Source organism: Orcinus orca, chromosome 1 (genome assembly GCF_937001465.1).
Source record: "Orcinus orca chromosome 1, mOrcOrc1.1, whole genome shotgun sequence".
Taxonomy (NCBI): Eukaryota; Metazoa; Chordata; class Mammalia; order Artiodactyla; family Delphinidae; genus Orcinus; species Orcinus orca.
Genome location: NC_064559.1, coordinates 37,684,276 through 37,706,343, shown reverse-complemented (window position 1 = coordinate 37,706,343; position 22,068 = coordinate 37,684,276). Strand labels below are relative to the sequence as shown.

The 22,068-nt window shown below is 49.5% G+C and overlaps 1 protein-coding gene across 3 annotated transcripts in view; it reads left to right on the top strand.

Moving 5' to 3' along the window:
• PLXNA2 (plexin A2) overlaps window positions 1-22,068 on the top strand; it is a 216,333-nt gene that overhangs the window by 193,550 nt on the left and 715 nt on the right. For all 3 annotated transcript variants that reach the window (XM_049702847.1, XM_049702838.1, XM_049702845.1), the window contains 13 exons: window positions 3,691-3,834; window positions 4,110-4,344; window positions 6,380-6,522; window positions 7,202-7,470; window positions 9,370-9,436; window positions 9,651-9,797; window positions 10,431-10,590; window positions 10,949-11,052; window positions 14,983-15,082; window positions 16,060-16,250; window positions 17,619-17,788; window positions 20,298-20,510; window positions 21,185-21,335. In XM_049702847.1, the coding sequence (XP_049558804.1) occupies window positions 3,691-3,834; window positions 4,110-4,344; window positions 6,380-6,522; window positions 7,202-7,470; window positions 9,370-9,436; window positions 9,651-9,797; window positions 10,431-10,590; window positions 10,949-11,052; window positions 14,983-15,082; window positions 16,060-16,250; window positions 17,619-17,788; window positions 20,298-20,510; window positions 21,185-21,335 (2,094 nt within the window). The remainder of the gene's footprint in view (window positions 1-3,690; window positions 3,835-4,109; window positions 4,345-6,379; window positions 6,523-7,201; window positions 7,471-9,369; window positions 9,437-9,650; window positions 9,798-10,430; window positions 10,591-10,948; window positions 11,053-14,982; window positions 15,083-16,059; window positions 16,251-17,618; window positions 17,789-20,297; window positions 20,511-21,184; window positions 21,336-22,068) is intronic.

Sequence of the window (22,068 nt, the reverse complement as noted above, 5' to 3'; positions counted from 1 at the left end):
ATTGGTAATTTGATAGGGATTGCATTGAATCTGTAGATTGCTTTGGGTAGTATAGTCATTTTCACAATATTGATTCTTCCAATCCAAGAACATGGTATATCTCTTCATCTGTTGATATCATCTTTAATTTCTTTCATTAGTGTCTTATAGTTTTCTGCATACAAGTCTTTTGTCTCCCTAGGTAGGTTTATTCCTAGCTATTTTATTCTTTTTGTTGTAGTAGTAAATGGGAGACTTTCCTTAATTTCTCTTTCAGATTTTTCATCATTAGCGTATAGGAATGCAAGAGATTTCTGTGCATTAATTTTGTATCCTGCAGCATTACCAAATTCATTGACTAGGTCTAGTAGTTTTCTGATGGCATCTTTAGGATTCTCTATGTATAGTATCATGTCATCTGCAAACGGTGACAGTTTTACTTCTTCTTTTCCAATTTGTATTCCTTTTATTTCTTTTTCTTCTCTGATTGCCGTGGCTAGGACTTCCAAAACTATGTTGAATAATAGTAGTGAGAGTGGACATCCGTGTCTTGTTCCTGATCTTAGAGGAAATGCTTTCAGCTTTTCACCATTGAGAATGATGTTTGCTGTGGGTTTGTAGTATATGGCCTTTATTATGTTGAAGTAGGTTCCCTCTATGCCCACTTTCTGGAGAGTTTTTGTCATAAATGGGTGTTGAATTTTGTCAAAAGCTTTTTCTGCATCTTTTGACATGATCATATGGTTTTTATTCTTCAATTTGTTGATATGGTGTATCACATTCACTCATTTGTGTATATTGAAGAATTCTTGCATCCCTGGAGTTAATCCCACTTGATCATGGTGTGTGATCCTTTTAATGTGTTGTTGGATTCTGTTTGTTAGCATTTTGTTGAGGATTTTTGCATCTATATTCATCAGTGATATTGGTCTGTAATTTTCTTTTTTTGTAGCATCTTTGTCTTGTTTTGGTATCAGGGTGATGGTGGCCTCATAGAATGAGTTTGGGAGTGTTCCTTCCTCTGCAATTTTTGGGAAGAGTTTGAGAAGGATGGGTGTTAGCTCTTCTCTAAATGTTTGATAGAATTCACCTGTGGAGCCATCTGGTCCTGGACTTTTGTTTGTTGGAAGATTTTTAATCACAGTTTCAATTTCATTACTTGTGATTGGTCTGTTCATATTTCCTATTTCTTCCTGGTTCAGTCTTGGAAGGTTATACCTTTCTAAGAATTTGTCCATTTCTTCCAGGTTGTCCATTTTATTGGCATAGAGTTGCTTGTAATAGTCTCTTAGGATGCTTTGTACTTCTGGGGTGTCTGTTGTAACTTCTTCTTTTTCATTTCTAATTTTATTGATTTGAGTCCTCTCCTTCTTTCTCTTGATGTGTCTGGCTAATGGTTTATCAATTTTGTTTATCTTCTCAAAGAACCAGCTTTTACTTTATTGGTCTTTACTATTGTTTTCTTTGTTTCTATTTCATTTATTTCTGCTCTGATCTTGATGATTTCTTTCCTTCTGCTAACTTTGGGTTTTGTTTGTTCTTCTTTCTCTAGTTCCTTTAGGTGTAACATTAGATTGTTTATTTGAGACTTTTCTTGTTTCTTGAGGTGGGCTTGTATAGCCATAAACCTCCCTCTTAGAACTGCTTTTGCTGCATCCCATAGGTTTTGGATCATCGTGTTTTCATTGTGATTTGTCTCTAGGTATTTTTTGATTGCCTCTTTGATTTCTTCAGTGATCTCTTGGTTATTTAGTAACGTATTGTTTAGCCTCCATGTGTTTGTGTATTTTTTTCCCTGTAATTGATTTCTAACCTCAGAGTGTTGTGGTCAGAAAAGATGGTTGACATGATTTCAATTTTCTTAAATTTACTGAGGCTTGATTTGTAATCCAAGATGTGATCTATCCTGGAGAATGATCTGTGCGCACTTGAGAAGAAAGTGTAATCTGCTGTTTTGGAATGGAATGTCCTATAAATATCAATTAAATCTATCTGGTCTATTGTGTCATTTAAAGCTGTGTTTCCTTATTAATTTTCTGTTTGGATGATCTGTCCATTGGTGTAAGTGAGGTGTTAAAGTCCCCCACTATTATTGTGTTACTGTTGATTTCCTCTTTTAGAGCTGTTAGCAGTTGCCTTATGTATTGAGGTGCTCCTATGTTGGGTGCATATATATTTATAATTGTTATATCTTCTTCTTGGATTGATCCCTTGATCATTATATAGTGTCCTTCTTTGTCACTTGTAACTTTCTTTATTTTAAAGTCTATTTTATCTGATATTATTATTGCTACTGCAGCTTTCTTTTGATTTCCATTTGCATGGAATATCTTTTTCCATCCCCTCACTTTCCGTCTGTATGTGTCCCTAGGTCTGCAGTGGGTCTCCTGTAAACAGCATATATATGGGTCTTGTTTTTTGTATCCATTCAGCAAGCCTGTGTCTTTTGGTTGGAGCATTTAATCCATTCATGTTTAAGGTAATTATCAATACGTATGTTCCTATTACCATTTTCTTAATTGTTTTGTGTTTGTTTTTGTAGGTCCTTTTCTTCTCTTGTGTTTCCCAGTTAGAGAAGTTCCTTTAGTGTTTGTTGGTTAGGTGGTGCTGAATTCTCTTAGCTTTTGCTTGTCTGTAAAGCTTTTGATTTCTCCATCGGATCTGAGTGAGATCCTTGCTGGGTAGAGTAATCTTGGTTGTAGGTTCTTCCCTTTCATCAAAACTTTAAGTATATCCTGCCACTCCCTTCTGGCTTGTAGAGTTTCTGCTGAGATATCAGCTGTTAACCTTATGGGAGTTCCCTTGTATGTTATTTGTCGTTTTTCCCTTGCTGCTTTCAATAATTTTTCTTTGCCTTTAATTTTTGCCAATTTGATTACTATGTGTCTCGGCGTGTTTCTCCTTGGGTTTATCCTGTATGGGACTCTCTGTGCTTCCTGGACTTGGGTGGCTATTTCGTTTCCCATGTTAGGGAAGTGTTTGACTATAATCTCTTCTAATATTTTCTCGGGTCCTTTCTCTCTCTCTTCTCCTTCTGGGACCGGTATAATGCGAATGTTGTTGTGTTTAATATTTTCCCAGAGGTCTCTTAGGCTCTCTTCATTTCTTTTCATTCTTCATTCTTTTCATTCTTCTTCATTTCTTTTTCATTCACTGTTCCGCAGCAGTGAATTCTACCATTCTGTCTTCCAGGTCACTTATCCGTTCTTCTGCCTCAGTTATTCTGCTATTGATTCCTTCTAGTGTAGTTTCCATTTCAGTTATTGTATTGTTCATCTCTGTTTGTTTGTTCTTTATTTCTTCTAGGTCTTTGTTAAACATTTCTTCCATCTTCTCAATCTTTGCCTCCATTCTTTTTCCGAGGTCCTGGATCATCCTCACTATCATTATTCTGAATTCTTTTTCTGGAAGGTTGTCTATTTCCACTTCATTAAGTTGTTTTTCTCGGGTTTTATCTTGTTCCTTCATCTGGTACATAGCCCTCTGCCTTTTCATCTTGTCTATTTTTCTGTGAATGTGGTTTTTGTTCCACAGGCTGCAGGATTGTAGTTCTTCTTGCTTCTGCTGTCTGCTCTCTGGTGGATGAGGCTATCTAAGAGGCTTGTGGAAGCTTCCTGATGGGAGGGACTGGTCTTAATCTCCTTTTAAATAACCAATTAACTTCTGTGCACATGTGCCAATTATTCCTATTAAGATTGCTCTTACCTACAGGGCAAAAACCTCTGCCCTCCTGCTTCTGGAGGTGCCAAACTCAACTACACTGTGCTGATTGGAGAGACCCCATGCACTGTCACTGTGTCCGAGACACAACTGCTCTGCGAGCCTCCCAACCTCACTGGGCAGCACAAGGTCATGGTGAGTGAACCCTCTTATTATTCCTCCCCTCGTCATCTTTCATGTATAATCTGTCATAAAGAAAGGGTCTTCAACCTCCTCCATATCTCCTCATCACAAAGTCCTATACTAAAATGGGTAGGAGCTAAGAACACAAGAAAAGAAAGGCAGATGATAAGCAGGAAGTTGTTTTGTATCCAGACTGCACTGTGTGGTTGTTGTCTCTCATGCCCTTTCTGAATCAAGAAGGATTGGATGCCAGGGCTCTACAGCGACTGTGTGTGTGCCATGCACAGGTCCACGTGGGTGGCATGGTATTCTCGCCCGGCTCGGTGAGTGTCATCTCAGATAGCTTGCTGACCCTGCCAGCCATCGTCAGCATCGCGGCAGGCGGCAGCCTACTGCTCATCATCGTCATCATTGTGCTCATCGCCTACAAGCGCAAGTCTCGAGAAAATGACCTCACTCTCAAGCGGCTCCAAATGCAGATGGACAACCTGGAGTCCCGTGTGGCCCTGGAGTGTAAGGAAGGTAAGTGGAGGCACTCCCTCGTTTCTGGGACCCTCTTTCCTCACCAGCCTTATTACCCCCCTCCCTAAAATAGCTCTCATCTTTGCTCCCATCTCTTCTACCACAAGCCACCCTGCTCCACTTTGACCTCTGTTTTCTCTTAAACTTCCTTTGCCCTTAAAATGCCCACAGTAAGGCCCCAGACCTGATCCCATTATTCTGTCCCCCTGTGCCCTGACTCATCCCACAGTCTGGCCCAGCCTACTCTCCTTCCCGGGACCGCAGTCTCCCCACAGTCAGAGCCTCCTGGGCCCTGTTGCCTCAGACTCTAGATCCCCACGTAGGAGTAACAGCTCCTTTTGCCTGGCTGCCTTGGAGCAGCAGGAAAGGTGAGAGCACATGCCCTCCCTTCCACCCCATCCCCTCCCCCACATTGTGACTTCAGCCAGTACTGCAGGCTGAGCCTCTGAAGGCCACTTGCAGGGCATCCCAGGCTGTGGTGGTGGAGACAGTGTTTCTTCTGTCTCCCAAGCAACCGCAGCTACCTGGTGTCCCCTTGGGCTGAGGACCTGGAAGACTCCCTGGGTAAACATCTCAATTAGGAATCAAAAGACTTCTCCTTTTGCTGCAAACTTCAAGATCAGAACAAGCCCTCTGCTGGATGAAAGGGAAGAGCTGGGCTGGGGCAAAGTGGGCCAGGCTCCTCCCAGCGCCAGGGCTGGGGAGGAGCAAGGAGGGCGTCAGGAGACAGGTCTGCCACCAAGGGGAAGCCCCTGTTTGGCCAAGGGCCTGGTGGTCAGGGCTCCCTAAGTCTGGGTTTGGTGGTATTCTCAGTTTCATTCATGTGTGAGTGTGAATGTTAAATATATATAACATAACATTTACCATTTTAACTTTCTTATCTTTGCACCCTAGTGCTCTCTCCACTTCTGTGCACAGAAGTTAATTGGTTATTTAAAAAGAGATTAAGAGGCATTAAGTACATTCACAGTATCGTGTGGCCCTCACCACCATCCATCTCCAGAACTTCCACATTTTCCCCATCTGAAACTCTGTACTCATGAAACAATAATCCCTCATCCTCCTCTCCCACTTTCTGTCTCTATGAATTTGACTACTCTAGGAAACTCATATAAATGGCATCACACAGTATGTGTCCCTTTGTGTTTGGTTTATTTCACTTAGCATCATGTCTTTAAGGTTCATCCATGTTGTAGCGTTTGAGAGAACTTCATTCCTTTTTAAGGCTAAATAATAGTCCATTGGGTATATAAACCACATTTTACTTATCAATTTATCCATCAGTGGACATTTGGGTTGTTTCCACCTTTTGGTATCATGAATAATGCTGCTGTGAACGTGAGGGTACAAGCATCTGTTCAAGTCCCTGCTTTCAGTTCTTTTGGGTGTATATGTAGGAGAGGAATTGCTGGGTCATTTGGTAATTCTATGTTTAATTTTTGGAGGAATCACAAAATTGGTTTCCAGAGCAGCTGTACCACTTTACATTCCCTCCAGCAAGATATGAGGGTTCCAGTTTTTCCACATCCTAGCCAACACATGTTATTTTCCACTTTTTTTATAATAGCCATCCTAATGGGTATGAAGTGGTATCTCATGGTGGTTTTGATTTTCATTTTCCCCCAAGGTTTTTGCATCTTGGTTTATTCTCTTGCTTGGAAAAGGGGAGCAAAGCTACCTATTCTGGTCTTTGTTTGATCTGTTCGACCACTGCCTCTCACCTGCTTCTAGCACCTGTATCACCTGCCTGACCCAAGTCATGGGCTTCCTTTGTTTTAACTACACTTATAATACATAGAAAGAAAATTCAAAATTATAGGTAAGCATAGAGGAGGAAATAATATAAAAATCACCCATAGTCCCACCACCTAAGAAAGGCAGACTGGAGATATCTCATCGCCCCTGGAGACGCACCCCTATAACCCTCCCTGTCTCTACACCTGGCCCTTCCCTCCTCCACGAACTTCTCCCGCCTTTCCCCTCCCCGGCCTGCATTCCCCTCCTGAGCTTCCCTGTCTCCACTGCACTTTCATAGCTTTTGCCGAGCTCCAGACAGACATCAACGAGCTGACCAGTGACCTGGACCGCTCAGGAATCCCCTACCTGGATTATCGGACCTATGCTATGCGAGTCCTGTTCCCCGGCATTGAGGACCATCCCGTCCTGCGTGAGCTGGAGGTAACACCCGCCTCCCTCGCCCAGCTGCCCAGCAGGGACGTGGGGCCTGGGTTTCCTAGAAAATGACAATGGGGCCCAGTGCTCAGAAGAAGGTCAGGAGTGAGGAGGAGAAATAGCTTGTAGAAGCATCACCGTAACGGGGATATTTCCAACCAGGAAAATCACAGCCGGGGGGGCACCCAGGCTCTTTGGGATGATTCCAGGGGAAAGCTGATTATTTGTCATTTTTTAATTAATGACTGAATTAATTAACTAAGATTCTGCCTCATTTCCGAATGGATTTAAGCTGGCTTAAGGAAAGACCTATGATTCTGTGAGGCTTGTTTTTTCATTTCTCAGTTTGTTTTACTAAAGATAATAAATCAGGGCAGAGGAGATTAAGGGGAAACTAGTAAACCAAGCTAGTCTGCTGCGGTATCTCCTATTGTGTTGCATCCTTGGGAAAATCAGACGAATAGCATCCTCTCTGAGGTCTCTACCTGGAGCCCAACACTCTCAACCCAGGGGGAAGTCAGAGCAGACTGCAGACCTCAGAGACCAGTTATTCCTACATCACCGAGGGTGGGGCGGTTACAGGCGTCATGGAGAGGGTCCTATAGCTGGCATCGTCATCAGCCAACACCCTCCCGGAGAGCCGGAAGCTCGTCCTCTGAAGCCACGCCCATCACACCCATCCCAGGTGCAGGGCAACGGGCAGCAGCACGTGGAGAAGGCCCTGAAGCTCTTCGCCCAGCTCATCAACAACAAGGTGTTCCTGCTGACCTTCATCCGCACCCTGGAGCTGCAGCGCAGCTTCTCCATGCGGGACCGCGGCAACGTGGCCTCGCTCATCATGACCGGCCTGCAGGGCCGCCTGGAGTACGCCACCGACGTCCTCAAGCAGCTGCTCTCCGACCTCATCGATAAGAACCTGGAGAACAAGAACCACCCCAAGCTGCTTCTCCGGAGGTCTGACCTGCGCCAGGGGCGGGGAGGCATCTAAACAGGGACGTCCGGGGGGGGGGGGGGCAGGGCTGGTTAGTGTGGGTCCCACGAGAAGGCGCCCCCACTCAGGAAGGCCTGTGTCCCTGCAGCTCCCAGTGCAGAGTCTCATCTTCCTTCAGTCCGGGTGGCTCTGCCGTGTCTGCAGGTGCTGAGCGTGATGCAGGAGCACAGGCCCCAGAGCATCTGAGCTTGAACCCCGGCTCTGCTACCTGCTAGTCATGTGATCTTGGGCCAGTGATGTGGCCACTCTGCTGTTTAGTTTCCTCGTGAACAAAATGGCACTAATAATACCTGTCTTGAAGTCTCCCTCCCCATGCATCCTGAGTTTCACTGTCCAACACAGTAGCACATGTGACCATTAATTTAAAAGAAAATGTAAAATTCAGTTCCTCCATTGCACTAACTGCATCCCAAGTGCTCAGTGGCCGCCATATTGGAAGCACAGATAGAGGCCATTCCCATCATAGCAGGGGCTCTGTTGGACAGCACCCGGCTGGAGATATGGTGTGGCCTCTCCCATCAGTGCCCGGCTTCCTGGATCTGAATCACCAGCATCCACCACCACTCCCTCCTCAGTTGCCATTTTCCTGGCAGGGAAGAGGGTCAGAGACCTTGGCCATCCATCCCCGAGCCTACCCTCTCGGGGGCCCTGGGGAGCCCAGCACAGCTTTGGAGCTCAGCTGGCAGCAGGGCTTGGAATGTGCCACCTCCATTTCACTGCCTTCTCGGCAGCCTTCTCCTTGCAAGATCTCAGGCTTCCAGACCCCATGTGGGGTGAGGAGGGAGAAAGAATAGCTTTGTTTTATGAGTACAGAGCCCCCATTCTGCCAATCTGAGCATTAGAAACTCTCATTAAGAACTGTTGTATTTAAATTAGAGCTAATCTCAGGCACAATGCAGGGAGAGGGTGCTGGGAGGGGCCAGGGAGAGAGCCACAATTTCTCCTGCCATTGTCACTCTCTCCCAGGCCCGCATTGCTGATCAGCCCTGGCAAATGCCTGGGATTTATGGCAACCGGAGGGTATTATTTGCACCACGTGCAGAGAGTTAAAATACCCCTCCGGCATCCCCATCACTGCGGGTCTGTCACAGCCACTTCGTTCCTTCGCAGGTCCCCAGATCTGCAGCCTGGGATGATGGGGGTGGGGCAGGACGAAGGGGCGGTGCTTACAGAGGCAGATCCCCTGTCAGCTAAACACTTGCACACACTGCTCTTTACCTGAGGGTCTGGGATCCACGACCCCACAGGACAGTGATGACAGCGAGCAGGTATATGCACTATTCTTAGCACTTTACATACATTAATTCATTCAACCTTGACAACAACCCTGTGGGATAGATGATGATGATGACGATGATGGTTATTATTATTATCATCCCCATTTAGAGATGGGGAAACTGAACCCAGAGAGAGGAAATGACTTACTCAAGATCACACAGGCCAGTATGCAGCAGAGTCAGGATGTGAACCCAGGCAGTCTGACTCTGTTTGGAGGGGAAGGTACCAGGGACCTTGTGGACTTGCAGATATTCAGACATGCAGGAAATCCCAAAGGGACATAGAAACTCCATCACCCTGAGGCTGGAAGAGGGTAAGAGGATGGTATTCTTGGTCCCTGTGTCTGCAGACCCATAGCTCCACTCCATTTTTGCTGGAAATTGAGGTCCAGAAAGAAGCCTCTAGCCCAAGGTCTCACTTCTCATTACTGGTAGCGTTGGGACAGGACACAGTGTCCTGGCCCCCAGCCCTGGCTTCTTTCATGCCCTTGTTCTCTTGAACCCTGGTCCACACAACAAGCTAGGCACACCCCCACCCTTAGACCCCTCCATAAAGGACTGCCCTTATCCCTTCTGCCTCCCCAGGACAGAGTCCGTGGCTGAGAAGATGCTGACCAATTGGTTTGCCTTCCTCCTGCACAAGTTCCTGAAGGTGAGACTGGGAGTGAGACAGGAACTGGGAGTTGAGAGTAAGATGGGGGGCTGCCCCTCTGAGCCTGGCCATCAGGGCTGCATGGGGACCCCCCCTTAGGAACAGAAACCTACCTGGCTGGGTGCCCCAAAGCCAAGTGGGCCTAGAAATAGGGTCAGGAGAGGGAGGGAAGGAGGCTGGTGCCCCGCCACCTACGCCCTGCGTCCGCCCACAGGAGTGTGCGGGGGAGCCGCTCTTCATGCTGTACTGCGCCATCAAGCAGCAGATGGAGAAGGGCCCCATCGATGCCATCACGGGCGAGGCCCGCTACTCCCTGAGCGAGGACAAGCTCATCCGGCAGCAGATCGACTACAAGACCCTGGTGAGGAGGCAGGAAGCCCAGGGGACAGCACGGACCTCCTGCCTCTAATCTGTGCTCTGCCTTCTCACCACAAAGCCAGTTTGAGGGGTCAATAAAGAGGCTGGGAGGCCGGCCTGGGGGCCAGTCCAGGGGGCATGCCAAGTGTTCCAAGGGCGGACACACAGGCCTGGGCCCCTCATCCCCTATCTCATTGGGTGGGCCTAAAGAGCTTGCATCGCCTGCGTTTACCCTAGATCACTCAGCATTAGCTGTGGGGAAATTAGCATGACGGGGAAGAAGTCTGCTGATCTCTAATATAGAGGCTTCAGGGAAGTGGGAGGCCAGCCCTTGCAACACCTGGAGGCACCCCTGATCCCCCAGGACGTCTCCACCCAGGATGACAGCCTCCCCTAAGCCATCAGGGGCTAGAAAGTAGAGTCCTGTCTCTCTGAGAAAGAGAGGTGGGCAGAAGGACTCAAGCTGTCATTGGCAGATGGCTAGAAGGTGAGAGAAACTGAGACACAGACAGAGGGACACCCGTTTCTCCAGTGAGGAGGGGGAGCCTGGGTAAGAGAAGGCTCCAGGGCCTCACGCCCTCTCCCCCAAATGGCTCCTTCAACTCGCATCCTGTCCCTCTTCCATCGCCACCTGTAGATCCTGAACTGCGTCAACCCTGACAACGAGAACAGTCCGGAGATCCCAGTGAAGGTGTTGAACTGTGACACCATCACGCAGGTCAAAGAGAAGATTCTCGATGCCGTCTACAAGAACGTGCCCTACTCCCAGCGGCCGAGGGCTGTTGACATGGACTTGGGTAGGAAACCTGGTCTTGGAGTGTGAGGGCAACTTCCAGGAGGGCATTTGGGCTATGGCAGGGGTGTGGGGGGGAAGCCCTGCCCCGCAGACAGCCCCTCGTCGGGGCATGACTGGGTCCCGTCCAGGTGAGGGGCCAGGTGAAATGCGTGCCTGAAACACTGCCCACTCAGATGTGGCCACCTCTGGGGAGGCCCATGCTTTTGCCAGCATTGACATCCCCGGAGCCCCAGACGCCTGAAACACTGTCATTGCACCAGCTTGAGGGAGCCAGGGTTGCCAGGCCCCTAGAGGACCCCACGACTGGGCAGTCCCGGCCCCCGCCCCTCACACTGCTCCTGCACCACCCCTCCACCCAGAGTGGCGTCAAGGCCGGATTGCCCGGGTCGTGCTGCAGGACGAGGACATCACCACCAAGATCGAGGGTGACTGGAAGCGGCTCAACACGCTGATGCACTATCAGGTGAGGGCAGGGCTTTGCGTCAGGGACCCCTGCCCTCCCAGAATGTCCCCTCCTTCTAAGGTTTGCTCTAAGGCCCTCAAAGCCCTAAAAGGGTTCTCTTCTCTCCCCTCTCCACCTCCTGCCTGAGTCTAGAGCAGTGATTCTCAGCCACAGCTGCTGATTAGAATTACTGGGGGAAGCTGTTGAAAACACGAGTGTCTAGACTCACCCTGAGAAACTGACTGAACTGGTGTGGGGTTGGGCTGGACATTCCTATCCTGTACAGAGTGTAGCTCTTCGCCTGCAGAAACATAGCATCTTTCACAGACAGCTGCATAGTCTCCTGCTGCTTTCTCTTTGCTTTCTTACTAACGCGGCTTACACGTCTCACCTGTAACGAAGCAGGGACTTGGGTCTTATATTCTGCCACTTACTAGCTGGTGTCCCTGGGGAAGTTGCTTAAGCTCTCATTCTTCTCATCTCTAAAATGGAGTTAATGGTGATCCCTGCCCCATACAGTTGTGAGGAATAGATTGAATATAGTAGGTAGAGTGTTTAGCACACAGGCAGACACATTGAATGGAACAGTCAAAAAAAAAAAAAAAAATCTCAGCAAAAGAACAAAAGATCCCGAGAGGTATCTACTCTCACCCCCCACTTGCTTCTCATGGTAACCACTCACAGCTGGGGGTCTCTGTAAGATTAAGCACGGGTAGGCTGGTTGGGATTCGAAAAACATACTAAAATAGAAGCTGGAGATGAGCGACAGTGAGGGAAATTAAACCAACCAGAGGAAGCGCCTTGGGCAGCAGGACCCTGTGGAATTGCCTGGTTAATAACATCATCCTCTGTCCCTGCCTCACACGGGGAGGGTGCGGAGGGGCTGGCAGGCTGGGTTCTTAAGCACTGAGTTGCCAACGACCAGGAGGCTGGGGGTCCTAACAGCCAGCAGGACCTGCCTGGGAGCCTCTTGGGGCACAGAGGAAAGAGAGGGGCACTGGGGAAACCCCAAAATGCTCCCTTCCAGTCTCCATCCCCCTTACTGGCCTGCATTTCCCATGCTGACACTCTGCCTGGACCCCCTCCCTAAATGGAGTAAGTGTGGTATAGTGGGCAGAGAAAAGAATTTGTGAGTTCTGTTTAAACCCCTGCTTCCCCACTCACTGGTGATGTGACTTTAATCTCCCTAAACCTTGGGTTCCTCATCAGTGAATGGAGATATGACCCCAAATTGTGAAGGTGTTTGGAAGTATGAGAAACCACAGGTGAGGTATACCAGGATGTATATACCACTCCATAGTAGCTATAATCACTCTGTTGATTCCACCCCAGCCCCCAACCCCACTTCACACTGGGCTTCGTAGAACAGTTTTAATGAACCAATTAGAACCAAAGAAGAAAGTGCAAAAGAAATGAGCATTATGCCCCCAAATTGTAAGTTTCTCCAGGGCAGGAATGGGGCCTCTTCTGTCTTTGGTGCTCTAATGCTTGTTACTGGTCTGTCCGTCCTATGACTCCCAATCAGAAGAATGGAATATTCTGTTCTAACAGTGCTCATCTTACAAAGCACTTTGAATTCCCCGATGTCATTTATCATTCATGTATTCATTCATTCCTCAAATATTTACCGAGCTTTACTTTGTGCAAGGCTCTTCCCACACGCTAGCCCTGAGTGACAGAGGACAAGAGGGATTATTCTTCCCTTTGGGAGACGATGATGATGATGATGTTCATAATAGCAACAGTAATACCAGCAGTTACTGAGTGTCACTGGGCGCCAGGCACCACTGCTCCCAGCCTCTACGTGTCCTAATGCCTTTAATCCTCACAGCAAACCTAGACTCGATTATTATGCCCTTTGACACATGAGACAACTGAGGTGCAGAGAGGTTAAGTGACTTTCCCGAAGTCACGTAGTGCAGAGGCAAGGTCAGACCCAGCCAGGCATCTTGCCCACGGGTTTGCATCACCTGTTGGTCAAGAGAAAGACTGGAGACTAAGGACAAGGGAGATTTAGTGATGAGACCTGGAATTCAGTTGAGCTGTGGTCATTCCAGTCACCTTGTGAATCTCCCTTTAGGTGACGACAAGCCATAAATGATAACATAATCTGTTCTCCCTGGGAGAATAAACCCTTGCTCCTGCCAGCCTTTCGTATATCATTTCAATTGCAAAGAGAGTTCCTGAAAGTCCTAGGTGGGGAGTTCCTCCTCCTTTTTTTTTTTTTTTTTTTTTTTTTTTTTTTTGCGGTACGCGGGCCTCTCACTGCTGTGGCCTCTCCCATTGCGGAGCACAGGAGGCTCCGGACACGCAGGCTCAGCAGCCATGGCTCACAGGCCCAGCTGCTCTGCGACATGTAGGATCCTCCCGGACCGGGGCACGAACCCGTGTCCCCTGCATCGGCAGGTGGACTCTCAACCACTGCGCCGCCAGGGGAGCCACCCCCTCCTTTATAGACCTAGTGCTGATGGTACAAGCTGCCTGCAGTCTGGGGAGCCGCCCCAACTGGGAAGTAACTACGCATTGGCAACTGTGAAGAGCCCTGGACCCTGCAGCTTTATGCCATCAAGTCAAAGCTTCAACCTCTTGTTACCCTCCCAGGAGTCAAAGGTCCTTGGAGCCCCTACAGGAAAAAAATCTGCATAATCTTAATTAACAAAGAGATTTTTAAAAACTTCCCGGGTTCCCGCAGATTTATAGGGAGGGTGAAATTAAACACCACTACTAAAACTGGCTATCGGGGAATCTCGTTAGTGCTAATGGTCACTTACAGTTTGACTTCCCAACATTTAATTTTTTTTTTGGTGGAAGAGAGGGACTGACAATTTAAGACCCAGAAAGATGGTTTTACGACTGGTGCAGCCATAAATCAAACTTATAAAGTTCATAAAAATTGTTAAAGTAAAAAATGGTTTAATAGGAATGTTTTATGGCCCATAACATTATTATAGCTGTTTTACTCCCTCTGCATTAGGGGTTTAATTGGATCGCCACAATTCTGGGGATTCTCTGTTTTTATTGGATGGAAGGTAACCTTAAATGAAAATGGCCCCAAATGTCTTCAATATGGCTCCTCATTTATCAGCCCTTTCCCCGCAGGCTGGGTGCTGAGCCTGGGCAACCTCACAGGTTACAGGCAAGACACCTTCTTTCTTGCTGACTCCCCAAGAGCAGCTGTCTTGTGGTGAAGCCCCTCAAGGTGACTGGGCCATTATAGGACCCAGGCCAGAAAGAAATCAGAACCAAAAGGGAAAATGGGCTTCAGACCAGTGTGTCTTGAAATAAAATCCCAAATTAGGATGCAATGAGGAGAACATGTGCTCTGGAGCCTGACAGTCCGGGCGACAAATTTTGGCTCTATCGTGTGTTAGCTGTGCGAACTTGAAGGTGTCGTTTAGCTTCTCAATGCTTCAGTTCCTCATCTCTAAAATGGGGATAGTTGTATGTAACTCACAGAGCTCAAGGCAGGCTGGGCTACGCTAGCTCCCTCTAATAGAAATACAATGCAAGCCACACGTATAACTTGACATGTTTTACTAGTCACATTTAAAAAGTAAAAATAAGCAGATGAATGTAATGTTAATGTTTTATTTAACACAACTGAACTAAAATAATTGTCATTTGAATATGTAATCAATATGAACATTATTAATGAGACAGTTTGTATACTTTTATTCATCCTAAGTCATTGAAATCCAGTGTGTATTGTATATTTATAGCATACCTGAGCTCAGACACTTACAGGGCATCTCCCTTTGGACTGATTGGATTGCAAGAGCCAAATAGCCACAGGTGGCAAGTAGCTACCATATTGAAAAGCAGGAACTGTAGCATTTCTGATCTCCTTACGCTCTACTTAAACCCACTCCATAGCTTTCTAGAAGTACTTGACAGTTTTATTCCCCAAGATACCAACATTCACCTGAACTGTATCTCTCATACCCTTCTCAGGTATCAGACAGATCGGTGGTGGCTCTGGTCCCCAAACAGACCTCCTCCTACAACATCCCTGCCTCTGCCAGCATCTCCCGGACGTCCATCAGCAGATACGGTGAGGACCAGAAAGGTAGCCTGGGCAGCCAGTGGAGTCTTCTGTGACCCCCAGGGGCTACTCACCATCCCTTCTGACAGCAGGAGCCCCGTGCTGCTGCCAGCCTGCAGTCAAAGGCTTCCCTTTCTCCCTGGACCAGTCATCCTCGGAGCAGCCTGTCTCCTCAGAGCTGTGGCAGCAGGTGGTACCCAGCACCCCTCCTTTGAGAGCCCAGGTCTGATGAAGGAGTTTGAAGGGCCCACACCCAGGGAGGCTCTTGGATGGGGGGGTTCACATAACCCAGTTCCAGTTTATGCTATCGTCCTGACTGAATTCTTAACAGTGCCCCCTTTAGCTCTCAGTCATGTCCCAGTTTGGGCAGTCAATTGGCCATCCTAGCCCTTCCACCCCTGAGGAGTGCTAGGGCCCCCAGTGCCCTCTGGGCAATGAGGTTGTGGTGTTTCACTCTCTCTGACTCTGTTTCCTCTGGTTCTGTATAGCACTAGGCTTTGGGCTGTCCAGCTAAAGGACACCTCAGGACTGAAGCTGGCAGCTCCAAAAGGGGCTCAGACAACTCTATATTCTGGGCCCCAAGTAAGAAGGAGCTCATCGACTCCCGAGAGGGAGCATTTCCACTCACAGCCCTTAGGATCCAGATTTTTATTAAAGCCTCTATGAGAATATCTGGTTGACATTTTCCCTATTGATTGTTCTTTGCTGGAAGCATCCGGGAATGAGGGACTCCCAAATTCCCAAGGGCCACTCCAGCTCACAGAATTTCTAGGTCCTCTTTTGACAAAAAGATTTCAGGCTGTTCTCATGCCAACCAAGGATCGATAAAATAACCCACCAAATATGAAACCCCAAGGGTCCCCTTCCAATGGAAACTGGTTTATTCTGAGTGAGTGCAGCAGGTGGGCAGGGATTCTAGAAGGATTCTACAAGCCAGGATGATGCAATTAGTCGCTCACAGGCCTCCGCTGCCCCCTTCTCCTCAGACTCCTCCTTCAGGTACACAGGCAGTCCCGACAGCCTGCGGTCTCGGGCCCCCATGATCACCCCAGACCTGGAGAGTGGGGTCAAGGTGTGGCATCTGGTGAAGAACCACGACCATGGGGACCAGAAGGAGGGTGACCGGGGCAGCAAAATGGTGTCCGAGATCTACCTGACCCGGCTATTGGCCACCAAGGTAATTCCTGCCCTGCCCAGCCCAGGGAAGGCCTCCTCAGAGGTGTGTCCTACCCCCTACCCAGCCCACAGCATAGGAAGGACAGCATGGAGTCTGTCCTTCAAGGTAACGCATTTGCACAAGGAGGTCCAGGTCTGGGGCAGGCTTTCCAGGAGGTCAGGCCACTGCTGTTCTCTACCCTTTGGCAAAAATCACAATGACATCTTTCCTCCTAGCTCACCCTATAGGACTGCCATTACTCCTCAGAGGATCGACGGTCTCACCTCGGGCCCCTACAACCCTCAGGAAATCATTGGGGTTTTTTATTGGTATTAGATGGACAGATATGCCAGCTTCCTCCATCAGTGTCTTTTCTACCCACTTTCTGGCCACAGTGGGAGGAAAAGCGTGAAGGCCTGGTCCTTCTGGTATCCAAGAGAAGGCTTCCCTTTCCCCATCCCATCTCATCTAACCCCAGATGCTCATGGAAGTGAGGCAGCAGCAGTGCTGGAAGCTATGATCTAAAGCTGTGTTCTAGCCTCCCTAGCAGAGAAAAGTTTGCCTATATATGCATAGCAATCATCCAGCCCGTATTTGCCAGTACTGTCCCCCACTGACCCCACAAAAATGTGGCTGAAATTCTAATACAGTGGCATCTCGGATTTGCTCCCTGAAGTGCCTCAGAAATACACCATCAGACCATGCGTCTCAAATTTTGCTTTGCCTAATATGCTAATAAGAGACCAACAAAGAGACACCCAAAGGTTGGACATTTTCCTGACCTTCAGAGGTGATTTTTGAACGAGCAAACTGTGGGCCCCAGGCCCAGCCTTGTCCCTGCCCCAGGTACCCTCCAAGGCCCTGTGATCAGGGCTGTGTCTCAGCGTTCTTGGACCTGGACCCTTCACCCAGTCCCCACTCCAGACACTGCTTATCCCAGGCCACTCACATGGTGGGCCCTTCACACCTTCCTGTGAGACCCTCTGCAGTCCTGCCCTGTTCCCGCTGGAAAGGTCCAGCCCTCCATTTTGTTCTTTAGACACCCTCTCGTACCAGCCTGTGCCCTTCATTCCCCGTTGGAAGCCTGGGCTCAGAGCATTTGCTGTCTTCAGTCAGACTCCCCACACCCACACCCGCCTGCCACGGACACAAGCAGAAATGTGGCATGTGGCCGCAGGTTGGAGGAGGTTCTGGCCAGGAATCTGCAGCCCATTCAGTCCCTCCCACCTGCCTAACACCCACCCCCACCCCCACTCCCACCACACTCTGCACAGCCTGGCATTGCAGACAAATCTCCAAGGCAGGATCGGTCCAAGGCACCATCTGGTCTGCCCACCTGCTGCCCGTCCCCCTCCCCCACCTCATACTTTCCCACCACCCCTCCGCCAGGGCACGCTGCAGAAGTTTGTGGATGACTTGTTTGAGACCTTGTTCAGCACCGTGCACCGGGGCAGTGCTCTCCCCCTGGCCATCAAGTACATGTTCGATTTCCTGGATGAGCAGGCGGACAGACACAGCATCCACGACACAGATGTGCGGCACACCTGGAAGAGCAACTGGTAACCCCCTGGGGAGCCCAGGGAGAGCTGCAGCCTGGCGAGGCTGCAAGCTGCGGGGCGTGAGAACTAGCAGGGACCAGGGAGATGGGCGGAGCCTGTTCTCTGCTGTGGCTGAGTAATCCAAGGCTCCTGGGACAAACATATGCTCCGCAGAGCAGATGTGGTCCCCAGGCGCCAAGTGGGCCCTGCCGGGCATAGAGCCTGGCACCAGGACAGAGCTCTGCCCTTCCAGGCTCAGAGCCTTCTCCGGGACATGCCTCGTCCTCCCTAACTTCTTAGGAAAGGGAGCTGGAGGAACCTACACAAAGAGCCACGTCTGAGACCTAGCAGCAGAGCTTCACAGACAGGCGTTGTGGGGCATTCTAAGCACGGCAGAACCTAAGGCGCTTCCTGAAATGGGGAAGACCTGAATTAAACTTAGACCCTGGGGAAGTTGGCCAGTGCTGGGAGAGAGCTTGCACCTGCTGTAGACTTGAGCCCACCAACTACGAGGTTGTCATTGCAAACGTGATCCCTTAAGGCCAAGTGATTACCCCGGCGCCATGGCTTTCAGGAAGCAGCAGGCAGGACGTCCTGCAGGCGTGACTGTCTCCCCTAAGGTAACCTCCGCAGCCAAACCCAGCACTGGGAGAAACAGCTCCTGCGGGCTCTTCACGCAAGACGTTTCTCTCCTGGGTTTTGAACCTGGACCACAGACCACGCTGAAGACCGACTTTCAGGTCACAAAGGGCCTGGCCAAGAGCCGGAGTAAAAGCCTTCCTTCAGGAAAAGAGCACAGAGAGGGGAGAGAGGGGGTCCAGGCATTTGGGTTGGGCAGGCAGCCCACACAGCTGTCTGGAGTCAGCCATCTCCTCGGAAAACAGAGTCAGCACAGATGGGCCCCGGCTGTTATTTGGGAATCAAAAGTCCTAGCAACCAGCAAAACACTTTGGAAAAACCCAACCCCGAACCCCATATATTCCTTCTTTTCCGGGGTGTTGTGGTTGCCAAGCACTCCAAAGTCTGCAGCTTTGATCACAGTGGAGTGAAATGAAGAGGCTCTGGTGGTCGTGGGGTGAGGAGCCTCCAGTGCACGTCACTGGGACAGGCCTTTCATTCATCTGCATTCCCAGGGCCGGGGCCATGGCTGTTCCCTTTGCTTAGGCAGATCCTCAGTCCAGCGCTGGGAGTGGCAATTTCAAGGGAATCAAGAGAACGTTCTGGATTTTCCCCATCTCTGTGCCCTTTGTTTCTGGCCAGGCCCAAGTCATACCCTGGAGAGCAGACTCTGGAGTTGTGGTGGGGAGAGTCCCCTTAGCCAGACCTCAGGTCCCTAATGTCCCAGGAAAGACAATTAGAAGCTTCCAAAGCTGCCGGGGGAAGGAGAGGTAGAAGAGAGGAGTCACCTCTCAGCCCAGGCCACTCCCTCCAGGTTAAGGAAAGTGAGTGGTCCCGTTGCATTTGGAAGGATAAGCAGAAATCATAATGGAAGGACTTGGAGTGGGCACAGCTGATCTTTCCCAAGACTTGGCATGAACTGAGACATTTGGGAAAGTTTGGGGTCCAGGAGAATCAAGAGAAAATGAAGGAGACGGGGGAGGTAGGTTGGATGGCTGAAACATGTCAGGCCCGAAGGACAAGCCGGGGACAGGGCTCATTCCACAGAGGATCCAAAAGAGTTAAGGGCCTGCAGGCAGCTGGAGGAGAGGGCCAAGTTGGAAAAGGCAGCAGAAACAGCAGCTGTTCTGGTTTTGAAGGGGAGTAAATGGGCTTATCCTTCTTATGGCCTAAGGAGCAGAGAAAAAGCATTCTCCTCCGATTATAAATTCCCAAGTTGCAGAAAGAACTCTCCTAACGACTGATCAGTTCCTCTTGGGGTGGGAAAAACTCGGAGTCCTAGTGAGTCATTCCCAGCGTGCCAACAATGGCCTCCTCTTCTTCCTCTGCCCCTGACCAGATCCGAGACGGCCCCGGGGAGAGTCGTGAAAGAGCTGCCCCCAGGGGAGCCCATTCCTCAGCCCAGCCAGGCCCGGCCAGCCCTGGGAAGCGGCTGGGCAGCCGGGCTGGGTGGGGAGCACAGGTGGCGCCCTCTGTGCCCACTCGGAGCCCGTGCTGGGGCTGCCACTGCATCCTTCTGGATAATGGCCACAGGCATTGGGAAGGGACTCTGGTAGCCTGGGGGCTTTGTTTGAACCTCTGGGAAAACTGTGCAGCCCTCTGTACTTGGGCTTCCCTGGGGACACAGAGGCCTTTGGAAAAGACCTCCATGAGGGAACGAAGCCACCCACGCCCACCTCTCAGTTGTTAGAGAACAGGGTCAGCACCCCATTAGGGTGCAATAGTGCCTCTCCTTTTCTCCCAGCATCAGTAACAGCTTAGCCTAAATTGGCAGCCCAGGCTGGACCAGTTTTCTGTGACTTCATTCTCTTGCCCTTCGAGAGAGAATTGTGGGGGAGGGAGGAATGTTAGTGAACAGCATGGGGCACGGCCAAGGTACAGCCCTGAGACTCTGCTCTGCTGTTTCCTACAGCCTCCCTCTGCGCTTCTGGGTGAACGTGATCAAGAACCCCCAGTTTGTCTTTGACATCCACAAGGGCAGCATCACGGACGCCTGCCTCTCTGTGGTGGCCCAGACCTTCATGGACTCTTGCTCAACATCAGAGCACCGGCTGGGCAAGGACTCCCCTTCCAACAAGCTGCTCTATGCCAAGGACATCCCCAGCTACAAGAGCTGGGTGGAAAGGTCAGTAGCGCCCTCAGGACCGGCCCGTGGCCCCGAATGCCTGCTGCATTCCTTCCTCTGGGCTTCACTGACCCAGGACTCAAAACCATGTTTATGGTGCCTTTGGGACCTCATGATCACCTTTTTCTCTCTTGTCCAAAGTTCCTGCTGGGGGAAGAAAGGGAAGCTTTGTACCCTTCAGGTCAGCTCATTAGCATTCTAATTACCATTTACTGAGCACATGCTAAGCACCCAGCACTGTGATAAAGATGTCGTATGTATCACCTCACTAAAGTATCCAGCAGAGTGGTAAAGTAGGTTTTATTATCATCCCCATTTTACTGAGGAGGAAACTGAAACACAGAAAGGCAAAATAACTTACCCAAGGTCACACAGCTAGCAGGTAGCAGAGCTGGAATTTGAATACAAGGAGTCTGGTCAGAGTCTGGGCTTTTAACTACCCTGGAAAGTTAGTAGTTAGGGAGAACCAGTCTCCAGGCCCCAACCTTAGGGAAAACCAGCCTCCAGGCCCCAACCTCAGCTTGAGGGAAGAGGCCAGAGGAAGCTTCGTTAGAAGAGAAGTAGGGAAGCAGGAGCAGTCGGGGACAACTGTGGTCTCAAGGGTTCTGGGGCCAGGGTAGGTATAGGCAGTCTTTGCTGAGTCCCCACCAAGGAGCCTGTCCTCTGTATGGCAGATACTACGCAGACATCGCCAAGCTCCCCGCCATCAGTGACCAGGACATGAACGCCTACCTCGCCGAGCAATCCCGCCTGCACGCCGTGGAGTTCAACATGCTGAGCGCCCTCAATGAGATCTACTCCTACGTCAGCAAGTACAGCGAAGAGGTGAGTCAGGGCCCCGGGAAGGACGCACTCCGGGGGCAAAGCAGGTTAAACAAACAGCAGGGCTCCATCCTTTAATAACAGCAACGGAGGGTAATTCAGAAAACACATTCACGGAGTCAAAAAGTCATCACCGTGCTTTTAGAAGGCAACCTATCCTCTCCTGATTCATTCAGTGCTTTCTTACACCTTCCACTGTCTTGCCTTCATTGTTCATGCAATACGTAACACCTTTATTTAATAATGTAATTGTTGGGCTTCCCTGGTGGCGCAGTGGTTGAGAGTCTGCCTGCCGATGCAGGGGACACGGGTTCGTGCCCCGGTCCGGGAACATCCCACATGCCGCGGAGCAGCTGGGCCCGTGAGCCATGGCTGCTGAGCCTGCGCGTCCGGAGCCTGTGTTCCGCAACGGGAGAGGCCGAAACAGTGAGAGGCCCGAGTACCGCAAAGAAAAAAAAAGTTAAAAAAAAAAATAATGTAATTGTTTTTCAGTTCAAAGTGTACGATTAATTTCATCCATTCTTAAACAATGAATCACACTCTTCTTTGCAGTTGGGCAGATGCTGTCAGTTACATTTCAGACAGACAGGTGGACATGACTAGATCCTGAAGAGGACAGCTCCAGAGAATTCATAAGTCATGCATTAGCACTGTACCTGAACATAATCGTAGTAATAATAATAGCTAACACATAGCACTTGCTATATGCTAAATGTCGTTTTAAATACTTTAGATA